Raw genomic sequence first — 14,330 nt, 5'->3', positions numbered from 1 at the left:
AGGAGAAAAATGTGCTGAAATCACTACCAAGTATGCACATGTTTCTGCATAGTCCTTTTATTAGAAGAGGGGCAATGGGTATTATGGCATGCAGAGCAATGAGTTCTGAAAGAGAGATATTTTACTTTAGAGCAGCAACGCTGGCTGATATGCCTTGATGACTTTTACTCAGCTGTGGTAAAAGGTTTAGACCATATAAGCCTAGTAACTTGGTCCCAAGCAATCATTCAACATTATCTCTCCAATTATCTGGGCTAACAGTGTCACACCACTGCATTTGGCTCAGGACTAGAACATTATATGAGCTGGAATTCCATGTACATCTAAACAAGATCAAGCCTCTCCATTGTTGTTTAAATACAAACATCCATCATGAAACGACCATTACTGACAGTCATATTTTATGAGAGATTAACTGTTACGGGAGCACCATGTTCTTTTTGAAAAAATAAGGATGACTGATGTGACAAAAGTTCCTGGTTAGATTCTGGGTGATGGGACCAGGGTGTCCCTGGGGGCATGTGCCACCACCTTAGCCTTGTTGCAGACCCTAGAGTAGGTACAGTTCTCCCGTCCATCACCAGCCTCAGGGTAAACCCTAATGTCAACAACCCCAACATGCCACAGACTGCCAGTCTCAAAAGCCCTCAGACCTGCCTGGTCCCTGAATCACTGAGTCACTAGCATTGTAAGGGACAGGGGATGAGAGTAACGAAAAACCCATCATGTAATTGTAGACGAGGGAGACTTGGAGCCCATCAGAACAATGGGTAGCATCAGGTCCACAAGTATTGATTAATTGTACAGTTACAGGGGACCACCCGCCCATTCAAACAAAAACCCCTAGCAAGAACCAGGAGGTTGCTGCCATACCTCCCATCACCCACCTAAGAATGACCCTGAAAACACCTTTACAAACCCTACATATAAGTCATCTAGAGCCAAATTGCCTTTTAAAATTATACTTGGAGCACTTTTTCAGACTCTGCATATTCATCAAGAACTGACTTGCCTTTTAATATCATTGAGAACACTTTTCCAGACTTTGACTATAAGTTATCAGAAACAGACTACCATTACTATAAGTCAGAGAATACTGGGACGAGAAAGATAAACAGAGTTATGAGGATCATTGGAAATCAAGAGGACATGCTGAGTTCTAGTGGTTGGAGAAACAAACCTGAGGCCAAGAGAATTAAATCGGCGATGCAGCAGACAACCAGATGCTGACTGGGGAACACTGCTTTTCTCAGTGCTGTCTGAGATACCGTCAAGCGAGTACAGAGTATGTGGAGCAGAAAGGCTCATTGACACAGAAGCGGAGAGCAGATTGCTGAGGAGAGTATGCAGCGAGGACGCTGGATGCAGATGCAAGGCTACTGGGCTTCTGCCGGTACTAGGAAGCGCCCTGCACTTCACGTAAGCCCAAGAAGACATGGAATAGGCGAACAGGAGCAGCGAGATGTAGAGAAACTGAAAAGCAGCAACAGCAGATGGGAGCGGGATGCTGTAGGGCCACTGCAGGTTTTCAGTAGAAGAACCAACATACGCCAACAAGAAGCAATGAGTGCACCCAAGGGAAGCGGGGACACCGGGTCTATAGGCAACACTGTCAAAACAGAATAATCCTAAATGAGATACATGAGGAAGGACGAGTAAATGAATATCTTATAAAAAGGTTAAATGAAATAAGCAAAAGAGAATGTCATGTTGGTGAGTTTATGCAGTACACCTATAAGAGAAGCCCTGGTGGAATAGCACACCAAGCAGATTCAAGACATAACAGAATATAGATAAACTATTACATTTGTGAATGTGTGCAGTGCACATATAAGGAAGGGCCTGGCAGGAGAGTATAACAGGCATATGCAAGAGTGTTCATGTAAGAAAAGCCTTGGCAAAAGAGTATATCAGGCAGATGCAAGTTGTAAACATGTTCATGTGAGAAAGCCCTGGCAGGAAAACATACCAAGAAGTAAGAGGGGCAAAAACGGGGGGGGGGGTCTTTTTTGTTGAAGGGGGGCCTGACTCATGTGGGTGGGTGTAGACAAAGGAACAAGGGAGAGTCAAAAGCTACCCCTATTTCTTTACATTTTTTAGATGTGTGTCCAATATTAATGAAAGCCTTTTTTGGATTCAGCATCCTTATATTGTGACCTTTCCTGTGGCTAGTATTTGCTAAACCTAGCTTTTTGCTGCACTCCGCACCTAGCTTTAATGCTCCCTGAAATAGGGGTAGCTTTTGACTCTCCCTTGTTCCTTTGTAGGAAAACATACCAGACATGATCAAGTTGAACAAAGTGTAATACACATTACTCAATGAAATCCTGATAAGGATACATCAGGAGTAGCCAAAAGTTGCAGGAACATATTAAAGATGAAAGTAACTCTGGCAGGAGAGTACACCAGGTATCCTAATAAGATAAAGAAAGACAGCAAGCTGTTTTGTGTACCTGTTGTGTTGTTAATATGAAACAGAGTGAAGAGAAATCCAGAGGATGGGAATCACCCTCTGGAACAACTAACTATATCCTTCTGGAACTTGTGTTGTAGTTATGCATTTCCTTTTTGAACAGTTGTACACTACTAAAAGCCAAGGACATTTTTCCTTTTCACCTTCGAGTTGATTTTAGTGTGAGGGCCAGAATAGTACTTTCGACACCGGACGGTTTTTCTTTGGACATTCTGACATTGACAGACCCTTCGTTTTGGTTTGAGGTAGGGAATCCCCTCTTAGAGTAGGGACAGGGAGGCATTTTCTCAAATCCTTTTTACTTTAAAAACGTTAATGGTCTAAACCTTAAGTCTGTGTCCATGTCTCATTCCTGGTTCCTCACATAGGAAATGTGAACACTTACGCAGAGACTAGAGAAAAGAATGCTAGCTGCAGCCAAAGATTCCACTTTGTGGGTGGCGAACAAATGAAACAAAGAAAGGTTTGGATTCAAATGTTGGTGAAAAGCAAGAATACACATTTAGGTACACTGAGATGGCTAGAGGCAGAGAAGAGGCGGTGGCAAAGTTGTTGGAAAAGTGGAATTTAGGTACAAGATAGTGATAGACGATATCAGTAGAAGGAGGGAACTATTAAAGCGAAGGGTTGATGAGGAATAATAAGACTTGAGTGAAAGTGGAGGAGGGTCAGATGAACTTGTCAGGAGGACTAAGAGAGAACATTTGAAGGAGAAGTGGGTGCTGATATATAAGATCAGGGGAGGTAAAAGGGGTCAAAAGGAAATGCCAGAAAAAAGAAAAAACATAGAAGAAATAGGGGGAAGAGAGTGAAAGGAGGAGGCCGTGACATGGGCCAAACAGGTTGAGAAGGTTAAAGAGATCAAAAAGGTAACGGCAAGAGACCTAAAGAGGCAGGGAGGAGAAGGGCCAGGTGCAGTGACAGAAACCAGCACCAATGGTTAACACTTATTATCCCACGGTCCAGGACAACCATGTTTAAGGTCCAAAGGAGTCTTATGTCTGGCCCATGTCCAGATAACCCAGAGTACCAGGGATGGGGGCACTAGCTCCACTTCGAAAATCAAGCACTTAACACAATGTCCAAGAAAGAGGTGTCTGGACACTCAAACCCCAGAAGAGACAGTGACTTTTTAACCAACAGTTGGCAGAGACTAAGGGAGACAGGGAAGGATTTATGGGCCAGAACCATCCAGAAAGCCTGACTTTTTTAAATGTTACTTTCAGTCTCGTACTACTTTACTAGGGCTCTACCCAAGACCATTGAACCTCGAGATCTTGGCTTTGAGTTGTCCTTTGATTCCTCTGCCATGACAGTAGATAATGTATTAAAAAAGGACTCCATAATAAGCAGACTTCACTTTGTTCTACAAACTCCATTAAAATTGACATTTGTTCTAATTCATTCAAATAATGAAATGGTTCAGCTGTCACCACCTCTGTCCAAAATGGTGTTCAAATGAATCCCAATATGGTGAGACGGCTTTCACTAACCTTCAAACCCTTCAGAAGGATATTGTGAACCTGTTGGTGGCATTGAAACAAACTGAGAACAACTGTCAACATTGACAAGAAGCCCGTTTCCTGGCTTTAGCATCATCAAACCTCGTCAGTCAAAATGCACTGCGACATCAAAGGCTGACGGTCGGTCATGCTTTCTAAGTGCTGCACAATGATCTCTACAACTCGGTTGCAGTAGTTTAATGCTTTCACGAAAGTTACCCATCCCTGCATGAATCTGAAATAAAAAGCTAGAGGCACCAGGCACTAAAAACAGCATCAACCAACAAATCCTGAGACCTATAGCTCCTAGTGACAGCAAGAGATATAACTACCCATAAGAAACACTTAAGTATCATTGATACTCAAAGGAAGGTAATCTCCAACCACAACTGCCTCCGCTGGACACCATCCATGCTTATAAACACCAGGGCTGCACCTCTCAAGAACTGGATACCTGCACTGCCACATTCCACAACAACCTTTCTTGCTTGGAAACCTTCAGCTGTACTGGAATCCTTGTTGGACCCTCGTCCCTGACCTCTCACCTTGCAAGGTCTGAAGCATAGATTGTCAGCAGTTAGAACGTGCCCAAGATGGTCACCCACAAGGTTCACACTACTTGGATTAGGTTTGCAAATTTAACCAAACAGTTCCAAAATAATGTCTGCTCTAACATTGTCGGAATACTTTCAATTGAGTGCTACGATTGTGTAGCATCGCAATCATTATCCCACTCACCCCATTAAAAGACCATCAATATTTTCCACCAGTGAAAAGCAATGAAAAAGTGCTATTGCTAAGAAAAAAGGGGAAAAAGGGACAAAATATTCCTTTCTCCCTTTCTTTCCTATCTACTACTCTTTTATAGCATCAAACACAAAGGTGCAGGATATTGATACAAAATATCTGAATTCAAACTCCAAGTATAATCAAAACAAAAACCAACATATTACATAACCTTCCTAGATGAGCTAAACCCTATTTCTCTGCCCATTTCTCAGGCAATGGAAGGATTTCACTCCAAATGTGTCCATCTATTCCCATTTTGACAACCCCATTATGTTCTGATGACACCATTCTAAAGAAATCTTGGTTTGCACACCATGTACATGCCCAGTCTGTTCAGGTCTAGTTTTTTTCTGAAGGTGTCACTGCCAAAAATAAATTTAGATTTTTCAAACCTAGGGTTATTTCCTTTTGTCAATCGAAATATCATTAACTCCCTTGCTTTGTTGGATTAGAGTTGGACATTTGAGAAAAGGATTTGTGAACTCTTTTGTTGGTAACACCTTGCAACATTTATGCTGAACGCTTAGGGTAGCCAGGGGGCTTAAGACTTGTTAAGACTAGGATTTATAATGCTCATTTTGACACGTCCCTTGGACTTTTACTTGTAGAATAGGGTGTCCGAGAAGGGACAATGAACCTTCAGAATCGGTTAGAGATTAAGACATGTGCACTAGTCCTTGCAGGTGTTAGTTTCAGAGATGGGTTATATCAAAGCAAGGCTTTTCCCAGATATCCATTTTCTTTAATAACTTCATTGCTTATAGACAGTTCTGTAGTTCTATGAGAAACCTAAAAGGTGTCTAGTCTGACAGTCCCCAGGAATATGTCATCCATGTGGCTAGGACATGGCCATCGCTATTGGATCAAGTTCCTGGGGGTGGACAAGTGCCCCCCCAGAGGAGGGAGGATCACCTGGATAAGGGGTCTTCTGGGAGTGGAATTGGGACACCGAAGGGGAAGAGACACGGTATCCCCTTCCATGTAACGTCTTCACCCAATCCTACCAGGTAGGATACCTAGAAGCTCAACCACCCCCCACTTTTCCACAGACAGTTCATTGTGAGCAACAACGGACTAACACCACAGGCGTATATCTGACTTGTCCCAACACAAGGCTCAGGCAGAGTCAGGCAATTACTGATAATCACACACACCTGATGTCCATCACACTTCCCCACATGGAGAAAAGGCAGAGTATGAAAGCACACTCTGAGCAAGGCAAAACACACGAGAAAGCAACAGTTTGGAAATGTCCGTATAACATGAGGCGGCAAGACCAGAGGAACAAAACCGCTACTTTCACGAGCCCTCGAGAATAAGAAACATAAGACTGGAAATTGAAGATGCAGAAAGGTGCATTGTGTGTCGAAGGTACCCGGGGCTCTCTGGCATCGATAGCCGAGGCTGGGAAGAGCGATTGCCGCTGTGTTACTGTCCCTGGCTCCTACAAGAAAGCTGCTTCCGTAAAGTCAGCACAGCCGGTGAGGCCGGGAGACTGATAGCAGACCGGTCTGTGTATGAACCAAGGTTACAAGTGGCAAAATTGTGTGAAGATATCTGCAAATAACAGAGTGTAAGGCGTATGTGATGAGGGATGCAAATATAATTGAATATCCAAGGAGTGATTGAACTTTTGAAACCAAGGTAGATGCCATATACAGAGTGGTCCGGCACCACATGGGTGCTCATTCAACTGAGAATGTAAAATTGTGAACTGTGAATAAAAGTGGTCCTGCAACGGGTCAAGCCAAACCCTGTGCACATTTGAAAATCTTTGACTGCTAATACGAACTGTAATTGGTCCGAGCCTGGCTGAGGGAGACTAATTGTGTAAAAGGGATCTGAGCCCAGCTGAGGGGAATCCGGGGGAACCATGGGTCACCCCAGAAACCACTGGAGAAGAGGATCTGAGCCCGGAAGAGGAGGATTCAAACTAAAGATTGTGGTAGAAAAGGGTTATGAGTCTGGCTGAGGGGGATCTAGGATGATCGCCCTACTTGAATACTTGAAAGGGAATTATTTTGTTTGTTTAATACATCAGGCCTTCTCGATCAAGAGACTTTTTGTAACTTGAAAGATTTAGGCATAGATGGCCCTGATGCACGAGATAGAACTGTGTCCTTGTGCCGAAGAAGCCCATGAGTGTGCTATGCTCAAGTGAACCGCCTTGTCCCATGCTGAAAACATGGGGAAGGGAGGCCAAAGGCCTGAACATCCTGAGTTATCATTTTATGAAAACTTTATTTCATGAACATTACCCCACACTATTTGTAACTTAGGGCCTATACTAAAAGAAATTATTGCCAATCCTTAGCACTTATTTTGACGAGACTCCACTAGGAATGCATTATTATTATATTGATGGTCGTAGCTTGCTCCCATCTTAGATTTGGGATTAGAAAGGCATTTATCACCCTCTTCATAACGTTCAATCAACACCCTTGAACTGTGGTCACTTATGTCCATCTTACCTTGATGACATGCCTTCCTTACAGTTCTGATAGGCATTTGGTCCAACCCCTTACCTAACCAAAATATATAAGCAATACTTTTGAATTACAATTATTAAGAATAACATTTGTCATTCCTTGGATTTACCATGTTTCCAGGTGAAATTACATGCTGTAACGGGGTCAGTAACCTGACCCTGTCAAGGGGGCGTGACCCATGTCTGCCTGGCGTGGGAGGCCTACCAGGGTGGAAGTCCAATCCAGTCCTACCCCGGAGGGGGCAGTGGGAGGGCTGCAGGTTCTTTATGTACCAGTATTCTTGTCAATAGTACCATGTCTCAGCACCCCATACCTGAGGGGTAGGATTCTGGACAGTTTATCTCAGTTTTATGTAGAGAAACTCAACAACCAACATTCTCAGAAGCCTCCACAAACACGGAGCCAAGCGGGATACAACCCAAGGACTGGAATGTTGAATCATAGTTATAGGGACCTACGAGTAGTAAGACAGGAGGAACATCATGGAACAACCGAATGACAAATCTTTAACACTTTGAAATTCTCAAATTGATCCACTGAAGGAAAAGATCCACAAGGTAAATACACAACTTTGCCAATTGGGGAGGAATAATCCCAATTTGAAATAAAATTGCAAACCAACAGATAAGTCATATAGAAAATGACAGGAAACTGAAGCTAATACTGGGAATTACCGGCAATCACTACTAGTAGGGAAACTGACTGTCAAAAGAAGTTGCCTTGAGGACGACCAGAGGTCGAAACAGGTGTCGGCTGCTACAGATACCAGCAATAAAACTGGATTGCATATCTGCAATGCTTTAGGCATTTTCATTTTTGAAAGACTATTGAGGACATAGATGAACATTGGCATAGCGCAGTTTGTCATCATCATACTTTACCTTTTCTAATTTAGGGAAGGCAAGGGTTGCCCCCCAAATGCTGATACTGCTACAGATGCCATATACATAGTTTAGGAGAAATAGCACACCACACCCAGGTTATACCCCAATATTATCGCATCTGTACCTCCAGAGAGAGTTTGTGTGCTCCAGCACACTACAAACAGAAACTGTGGGAAGAAAGACAGCAACGTGATGTTGCATAGCCAGCCACCACAAGTAGTGTAACTGCATACGCAGAATGCTGTAATCTGCTCCACAACGGAACAATGCCTTCCTGCAAAAGAGCCGCAAATGAGCTCCCTCACAGACTTCAAACCCACAAACATTGGGAATCCCGACATTGACTGGAAAATTCACTAAATTTGCCTGCCCCACAAGTGAGAAAAGGGAAGGGCTTAGACCCCCTTACATTTACTTTGCCAATTGTAACACCTCCCGGAGGTAAGTATTAGGATTGATTTGGCTGGGGAAATGGAGGATTGAGGCAGAGGATGGAAAAGGGCTCAGAGAACAGGAAGTTGTGAGGTGTTTAGGTGAAGTAAGAGGAGGTGGCCCGTAAAAACCATAAGGAGGACAGACTGATAGAGGAGTGTGGAGGCAATTTAGAGGAAAGGCAAGTTATTTGCTGGTGAGAGAAAATTGTAGTGTGTGAGTGAGATTGGAATTAGAAGAGTAGGGGGTAAATGAAAGGCTTACTGATGGAGTGAAAAGGATTGAATGACAAAAAGGTGAGGAGGATTTTAGTGTAGAGGTCGGGTAGTGTGGCAGAGGGAGTAGAAGTTGGCTGGAGGAGAGAGTAGCAGTGTTCTAGATGGTCGATGCAGATCACATCCTGTGTTTTTGTGCTTCATGGTTACACATATCAGTCTTATGTAACCGCCTGTGGGCGGATAACACAAGTTAAAAAGGTAATGGATCCCCAATGCAATAAGCCATGCAGGGGATCCTTGAAACAGAAAAGAAAAGAATAAAAAACGAGTAAAGGACCCTTGTGCGTGGTTGAGCACAGCCCCCCGTCCCCCATGCTGCTGGTAATTCTGGGCTGCTCCTAGCATATGCAGCCCAGACGAAGAAAATACTTTGCAGACCCCTTACACACAGCTGATACCTGCCACTGCAAGAACTGTTTGCCAGGCACAGCACTGTCCATCCCCAAAATCATCAAGAAAGAACAGCAGCAAGAACTTTTGAGACAGCCTGGCTAAGGTGTTTTATATATAGATTTTTGTAGTCTTCTGTATGGACCTTGCATATCTTTTTAAAGGACTTTTTAAATGTTTTAATATTTAAAAGGAATCTTTATATTTAAGGTTTAGTGTCTTGTGCCCCCCCCTTTTATTTATTTTTTACAAAACTCTTAGATAACCCTTCTGGTGTACTGGAAGAAAGGATAAATGAGACTAAACAACTACTAAAAGAAAACATACTCCAGGATCCCTTTGTCTGCCTTAGATTTTGTGTGCAAGTTCCTTAAACCTAGTGTCTTCCTCCTTAAGGGTATTTGTGGGGGGGGGATCCATCCTGACCTTCCTTTTGCCTGAGGGGCTCATGTAATGAAGGCATGGTATCAAACAGTGAAGACAGACACGTGATCACAGTTCAAGGGTGTTTATTTAACTTCAAATATTTTGGTTAAATGGCTATCCAAACCTAAATCGAAGGATGAGAGCAAGCTACGAGCATCAAATAAGGAATAACGCAGTCCCAGTGGAGTCTCTGTCAAAATAAAAAGACCTATACCAATAAACCTAATGCCAATCCTTACTTCTAAATAAATACAAATGGTGTGGGATAACAATGTATGCAAAAGGAAAGTATTCAAGAAAGAATAGGTCAGGATGTTTGAGAAGTTAGCTCCCCTTCCTCACGTTTTCAGCACGGGGAAAGTTGGCACGTGCAAGCTTCTCACACACTCTGGCTTCTTGGCCACGAGGTAACAGTTCACAATATAGACATCAGAGCCTTTTGCCAAAATCTCTCTCCCAATTAAAGTCTCTTATTGTAGAGGACACAAACAACGTCTATACCATAGGTATATATGAACTCTCATAGCATTTGCTGAATGTTATCATGTAGCAATCTCCTTATGCAATAACAAATCTCAATTATCACAATATTCTTTATTTTACTTCTACATAGAAAAAACACAGTGAATAAAAAACATTTTGTAAAACAGTGATTGAATCAATTGTTCCACAATTAATAAATAGTGAACTCACACGCCCCTCTGCAACGTGTACAACAGCCATTCCATGCAAACCTCAATTTTTCCCATGCTATTTCATTCATAACACACAAAATTATTTTTCTAAAACACAATTTTAAGAGAAATAGGTCACTCACGTTGACCTAAAGTGCAAAGTGCTATATAAACCATAGATGCACCACTATTGTCAAGTGCTGTTATGCATCAACATTATAATTTAATACAATCAATCGCCTTTGAATTCATGTAGGGTTATCCAGCATTAGTTGTCCAATGGACACAGACAAATTAATTTCTATGACAGTGGTGTGTTTAACAAGCTGGTGGCTTGTATTGCAGGGACATGGGGGTCAACAATCCAACCTGGAAAACTGAACTGGGCAGCCTGTAACAGCCGGGAGATGTGATCACTTGTTGACCCTGCCAACGTCTAGGTCTGGGAACCGAGTGACACCAAGTTGGGTCTCCTTCTGCTGAATAATGCAGTGTTGAATGCGTTTCCCTCAGAGTCCATCCATACAGCGCCTATCCGCGAATGTTCTCACTTGATGTCCTTCATCTTATTGCAGAGGGCCTGATTTAACAGGGTTTCACATTTACAAGTTCACAACTGGTCTCCTTCGTTCAGGCTTGGGCCACAGGTCCCCCTCGTTCGGAGTCAGATTCCCTGTTCTGCAATCTTCGCAGTTGGTCTACTTCATTCGGGAATGGACCAGGGATCCCCTTCATTGAGGCTCAGATCCCTTTTCCAGAATGTTCACAATTGGTCTCCCTCGTTCGGGCTCAGACCACGGATCACCTTTGTTCAGGCTCAGATCCCTTTGATATCTGATTCGAGGACTTTTAAATGTGTGATGGGTTTTCCGTAAACCATTGCAGGACCACTTTGATTCACTTCACACAATGTTCTCATCAATATTCTACTTTTGTTTCTCTTGGCGGGATACTTTACAGAGATTTTCCATTGAGCACATTCACGGTGCCCGACCACTCTGTCAACAGTATAAAATCTTTCCTTCTCAAGTTCAAACATTCATTAGCAGTTTAGCTTTACTCGCGTCTTTGATCACATGCGTTTAACAATGTTCATTCGAGCTCTCGTTATACACTGTTGCCACTTGCAACCTTGACTTCAACACAGACCGGTCTTGCATCGGTCTCCCCAAATCAGCGGTTGTGTTGATCTCTCGATCGCTTCTTTGTTTGTGGAACCAAGGACGATACCACAGCGTCTGATGCTCCTCCCCGCCTTGGTCAGTTACACGGGAGGGCCCCTTGTTATCTCTGGCATAAAATGCAGGATGCTTCAGTCTGGTTTCCCGCTCTTGCGTTTTCTGCCTTGAAGGATTCTTGAAAGTAACAGCGTCTTGTCGAAAAGGTCAACTGTGCTTCCTTTCTTACAAACCCTCCTTGGTTTGCTGTCTCTCTCCCCTCATTCAGCTGTCGACTTGAAACTGCTGTACCTTTGTGTGCTTTGCCTCACTTAGAGTGTGCCCTCGTGCTCACCTTTCATCCATGTGGGGAAGTTTAATGGCAGTCGGGTGTGAGTGATTGTTAGTAATTGCCGGACATTGCCTGACCATAGTAGTGTGATATGTCAGGTACACGGTTCGGGGGTCAGTCTGTTTTCTCCAGAGCACGCTGTCTCTGTGAAAGTGTTTGTGCAGGAAAAGGGGGGGTAGAGTTTCCATATACCCTACCTGGTAGGATGTGTAAAAAGGTTACCGGGAAGAGAGGGCTACAGCGTCTCACCATCAGGTGTCACACTCCAAGACCCCTCACCGCAGTGATCCTTCCGCACTGGTCCACCCGCAGGGTCTCGATCCAAAGGCGATGGCTGTGTCCTGGCCACCTGAAAGAGAGATCCGCAGGGATTAGTGGGTGAGACACCTGGTTTCTCACATTCACCAGGGTGACCTAGCACCCAGGTAAGAGGCGGGTGAAGCACTCAGTAAAGGTATAGGGAAAGGTATATTGTGTGCCCACCTATACCTATCAACCAATAAGGTGGGTGGTACGATGCCCCGGCTACACTTAACCCCAGGGTTGACATCTTGCTAATTGATTCCTTGAGTGCGAACACTCACCCTGATACAATGGCTAGGCATGAGATGCTTTAAACAGTGTAGTGCAGCGAGATAGCTAATATGATCAAAACTCTGTCCGGGAAAACCGGGAGGACTGGAATATGGCTCCTCTAAGGGTGCACCAACCGAAATAGTGCATGTTCTTACTTTGGGTGACCTAATGATATCTTGTTTGTCTGAAAAGATCCCCGAAATTGGGCTGGCTGAGGTTGAAACTGTCACGTGCGATATTTCGTGGCGCTTATGGAACAGATGGTCATTCCGCCATTGAACCAGCACATCACGTTAGCGTGAAACGTGATGTGCTGGTCTAGTCATTTTCAAGATGGCCGACCCGCTTCTGATTTAATCAGAGTCCGGAAGCTGGTGCATTGCAACCCATGCTTTCTTGCCTTGTGGGTGAGACGCTGTCCTCGGTTCCTTGGCTCACTCTTTGCTTGTTGCTTTGCCCTGGCTTTGCTTTCTGCTTTTCCACTCCCTCGTCTTGCGTGGCCTTTCCACTAGCCAAGGCAGAGCTCATTTCTTTTTCTCCATACCTGCGCTCTCTCTGCCTCTGCTCCCAGGCTTTTCTGCTCATTCCAACAGCGCTCGACCAGAGCCCTCAGCTGCGGTTCTCCTCCCTGCTTGGCTTCCCTTTCCTTGGGCTCTCTTTTTAGTCCTTTGGATCCCAGGTTCTCTGGTCTCTCCACTCCAATTCGGTCTCCCATTGGATATCGCTTCCAAAGGATTTCCTTTGATCTCTCTGGGTTTACTGGATCCCGGATTGCACGTCTCATCTGTGCATCCCTCCCACAGGTTTTCCTACCTGCCCAGGCTTTTCCCCTACTTGGCTAGCTCGGGGAAGGGGCTACTAGCCCGCCAGTTTACTAGGCAGGCATAGTGGCTTCCCTTTGAGGTAGGCCGTATCTCTTCAAAAAGAAAAAATCTACTGGAAAGAAGAAAGGAAGGAACAAGAAGTCTGCCTCAAGTCCAGAAGTATCAGGTGAGGAAAAAGGATTCCTGTCTGATTTGAGTGACGAAACTGACCGCGTTGACAGAAACAAGGATTACTGAAAATGCATTATACAATTGGAATGTATAAAATGCCTGTGTCACACAACGGCAACCAGTAATATAGCACATTTCCTGGGTTTAGGAAATCCACGGGATACAAAAGAAAACATCCTACTGCAGTCACACTTTTCTGATGTAAACGTAATACAGCAGAAGATGCTACCTTGCAAATACTGAAATGGAAAACCATGAGGCGCTATGTTAAACGTGTTCTTGATGGTTACTGCAGACATAATGCCCAAGCAAGAATCTTGTTCGATCTGGCGATCATGCCAAATGGAAGAAGAATGGTCGAGTAATTCTGCAAGGCTAGTTAATAGAAACATTAAACACAAATATTTTGGTAGAATTGGCAGACACGGTTTCCCTTGGAAGGGCATTAAGCAGGGATTACAAAGCAAAGACCATGAGCACAGCACCCATGGAGTGGGGGGACACACTGGCAGTACTTCAGGCTTCCCAGCCTGTCATAGGCATCGGACCGTCAGGAAATTGAATACCACCACGCTAGGCTGATACACCCATTGTTCGCCCCAACAAGACCCAATACTTCTCTGGACGTACGATCAGTGAGCTTCTTCAGCTGATCCTGCAGGGTGATAGAAGCGTTGTACGTTCGGAAGACCTTGGCGGTCAATCCTTCCATCAGGGACTGGAGATGCTTGTTCAGCATTGGGGTCTGCAAACAAAATGGCACCACAGGGGGTTAATGGATTTTGGCCAGCAACCAACACACACCACAATCAGCAACATGCCTCAGAGGAAACCACACAGACACACAGAGTTTAGAAAGTAGAGGAAAGCAGGTAAGCGGCTGGTCTCCTGGGCATGCTTCCCATGGCTGGAC

At 44.2% G+C, this 14,330-nt stretch overlaps 1 protein-coding gene across 1 annotated transcript in view; it reads right to left on the bottom strand.

Moving 5' to 3' along the window:
* Positions 1-14,330, bottom strand: part of LOC138527482 (DNA topoisomerase I, mitochondrial-like) — a 2,081,463-nt gene that overhangs the window by 88,049 nt on the left and 1,979,084 nt on the right. The window contains exon 26 of the mRNA XM_069638684.1: positions 14,048-14,162. Within this exon, the coding sequence (XP_069494785.1) occupies positions 14,048-14,162 (115 nt within the window). The remainder of the gene's footprint in view (positions 1-14,047; positions 14,163-14,330) is intronic.

The sequence above is a fragment of the Ambystoma mexicanum genome, chromosome 1q (assembly GCF_040938575.1).
Source record: "Ambystoma mexicanum isolate Mex_15411 chromosome 1q, UKY_AmexF1_1, whole genome shotgun sequence".
In the NCBI taxonomy this organism is placed as follows: Eukaryota; Metazoa; Chordata; class Amphibia; order Caudata; family Ambystomatidae; genus Ambystoma; species Ambystoma mexicanum.
The sequence above is the reverse complement of the archived record's forward strand: the minus strand, read 5'-3'. Positions and strand labels throughout refer to the sequence as shown.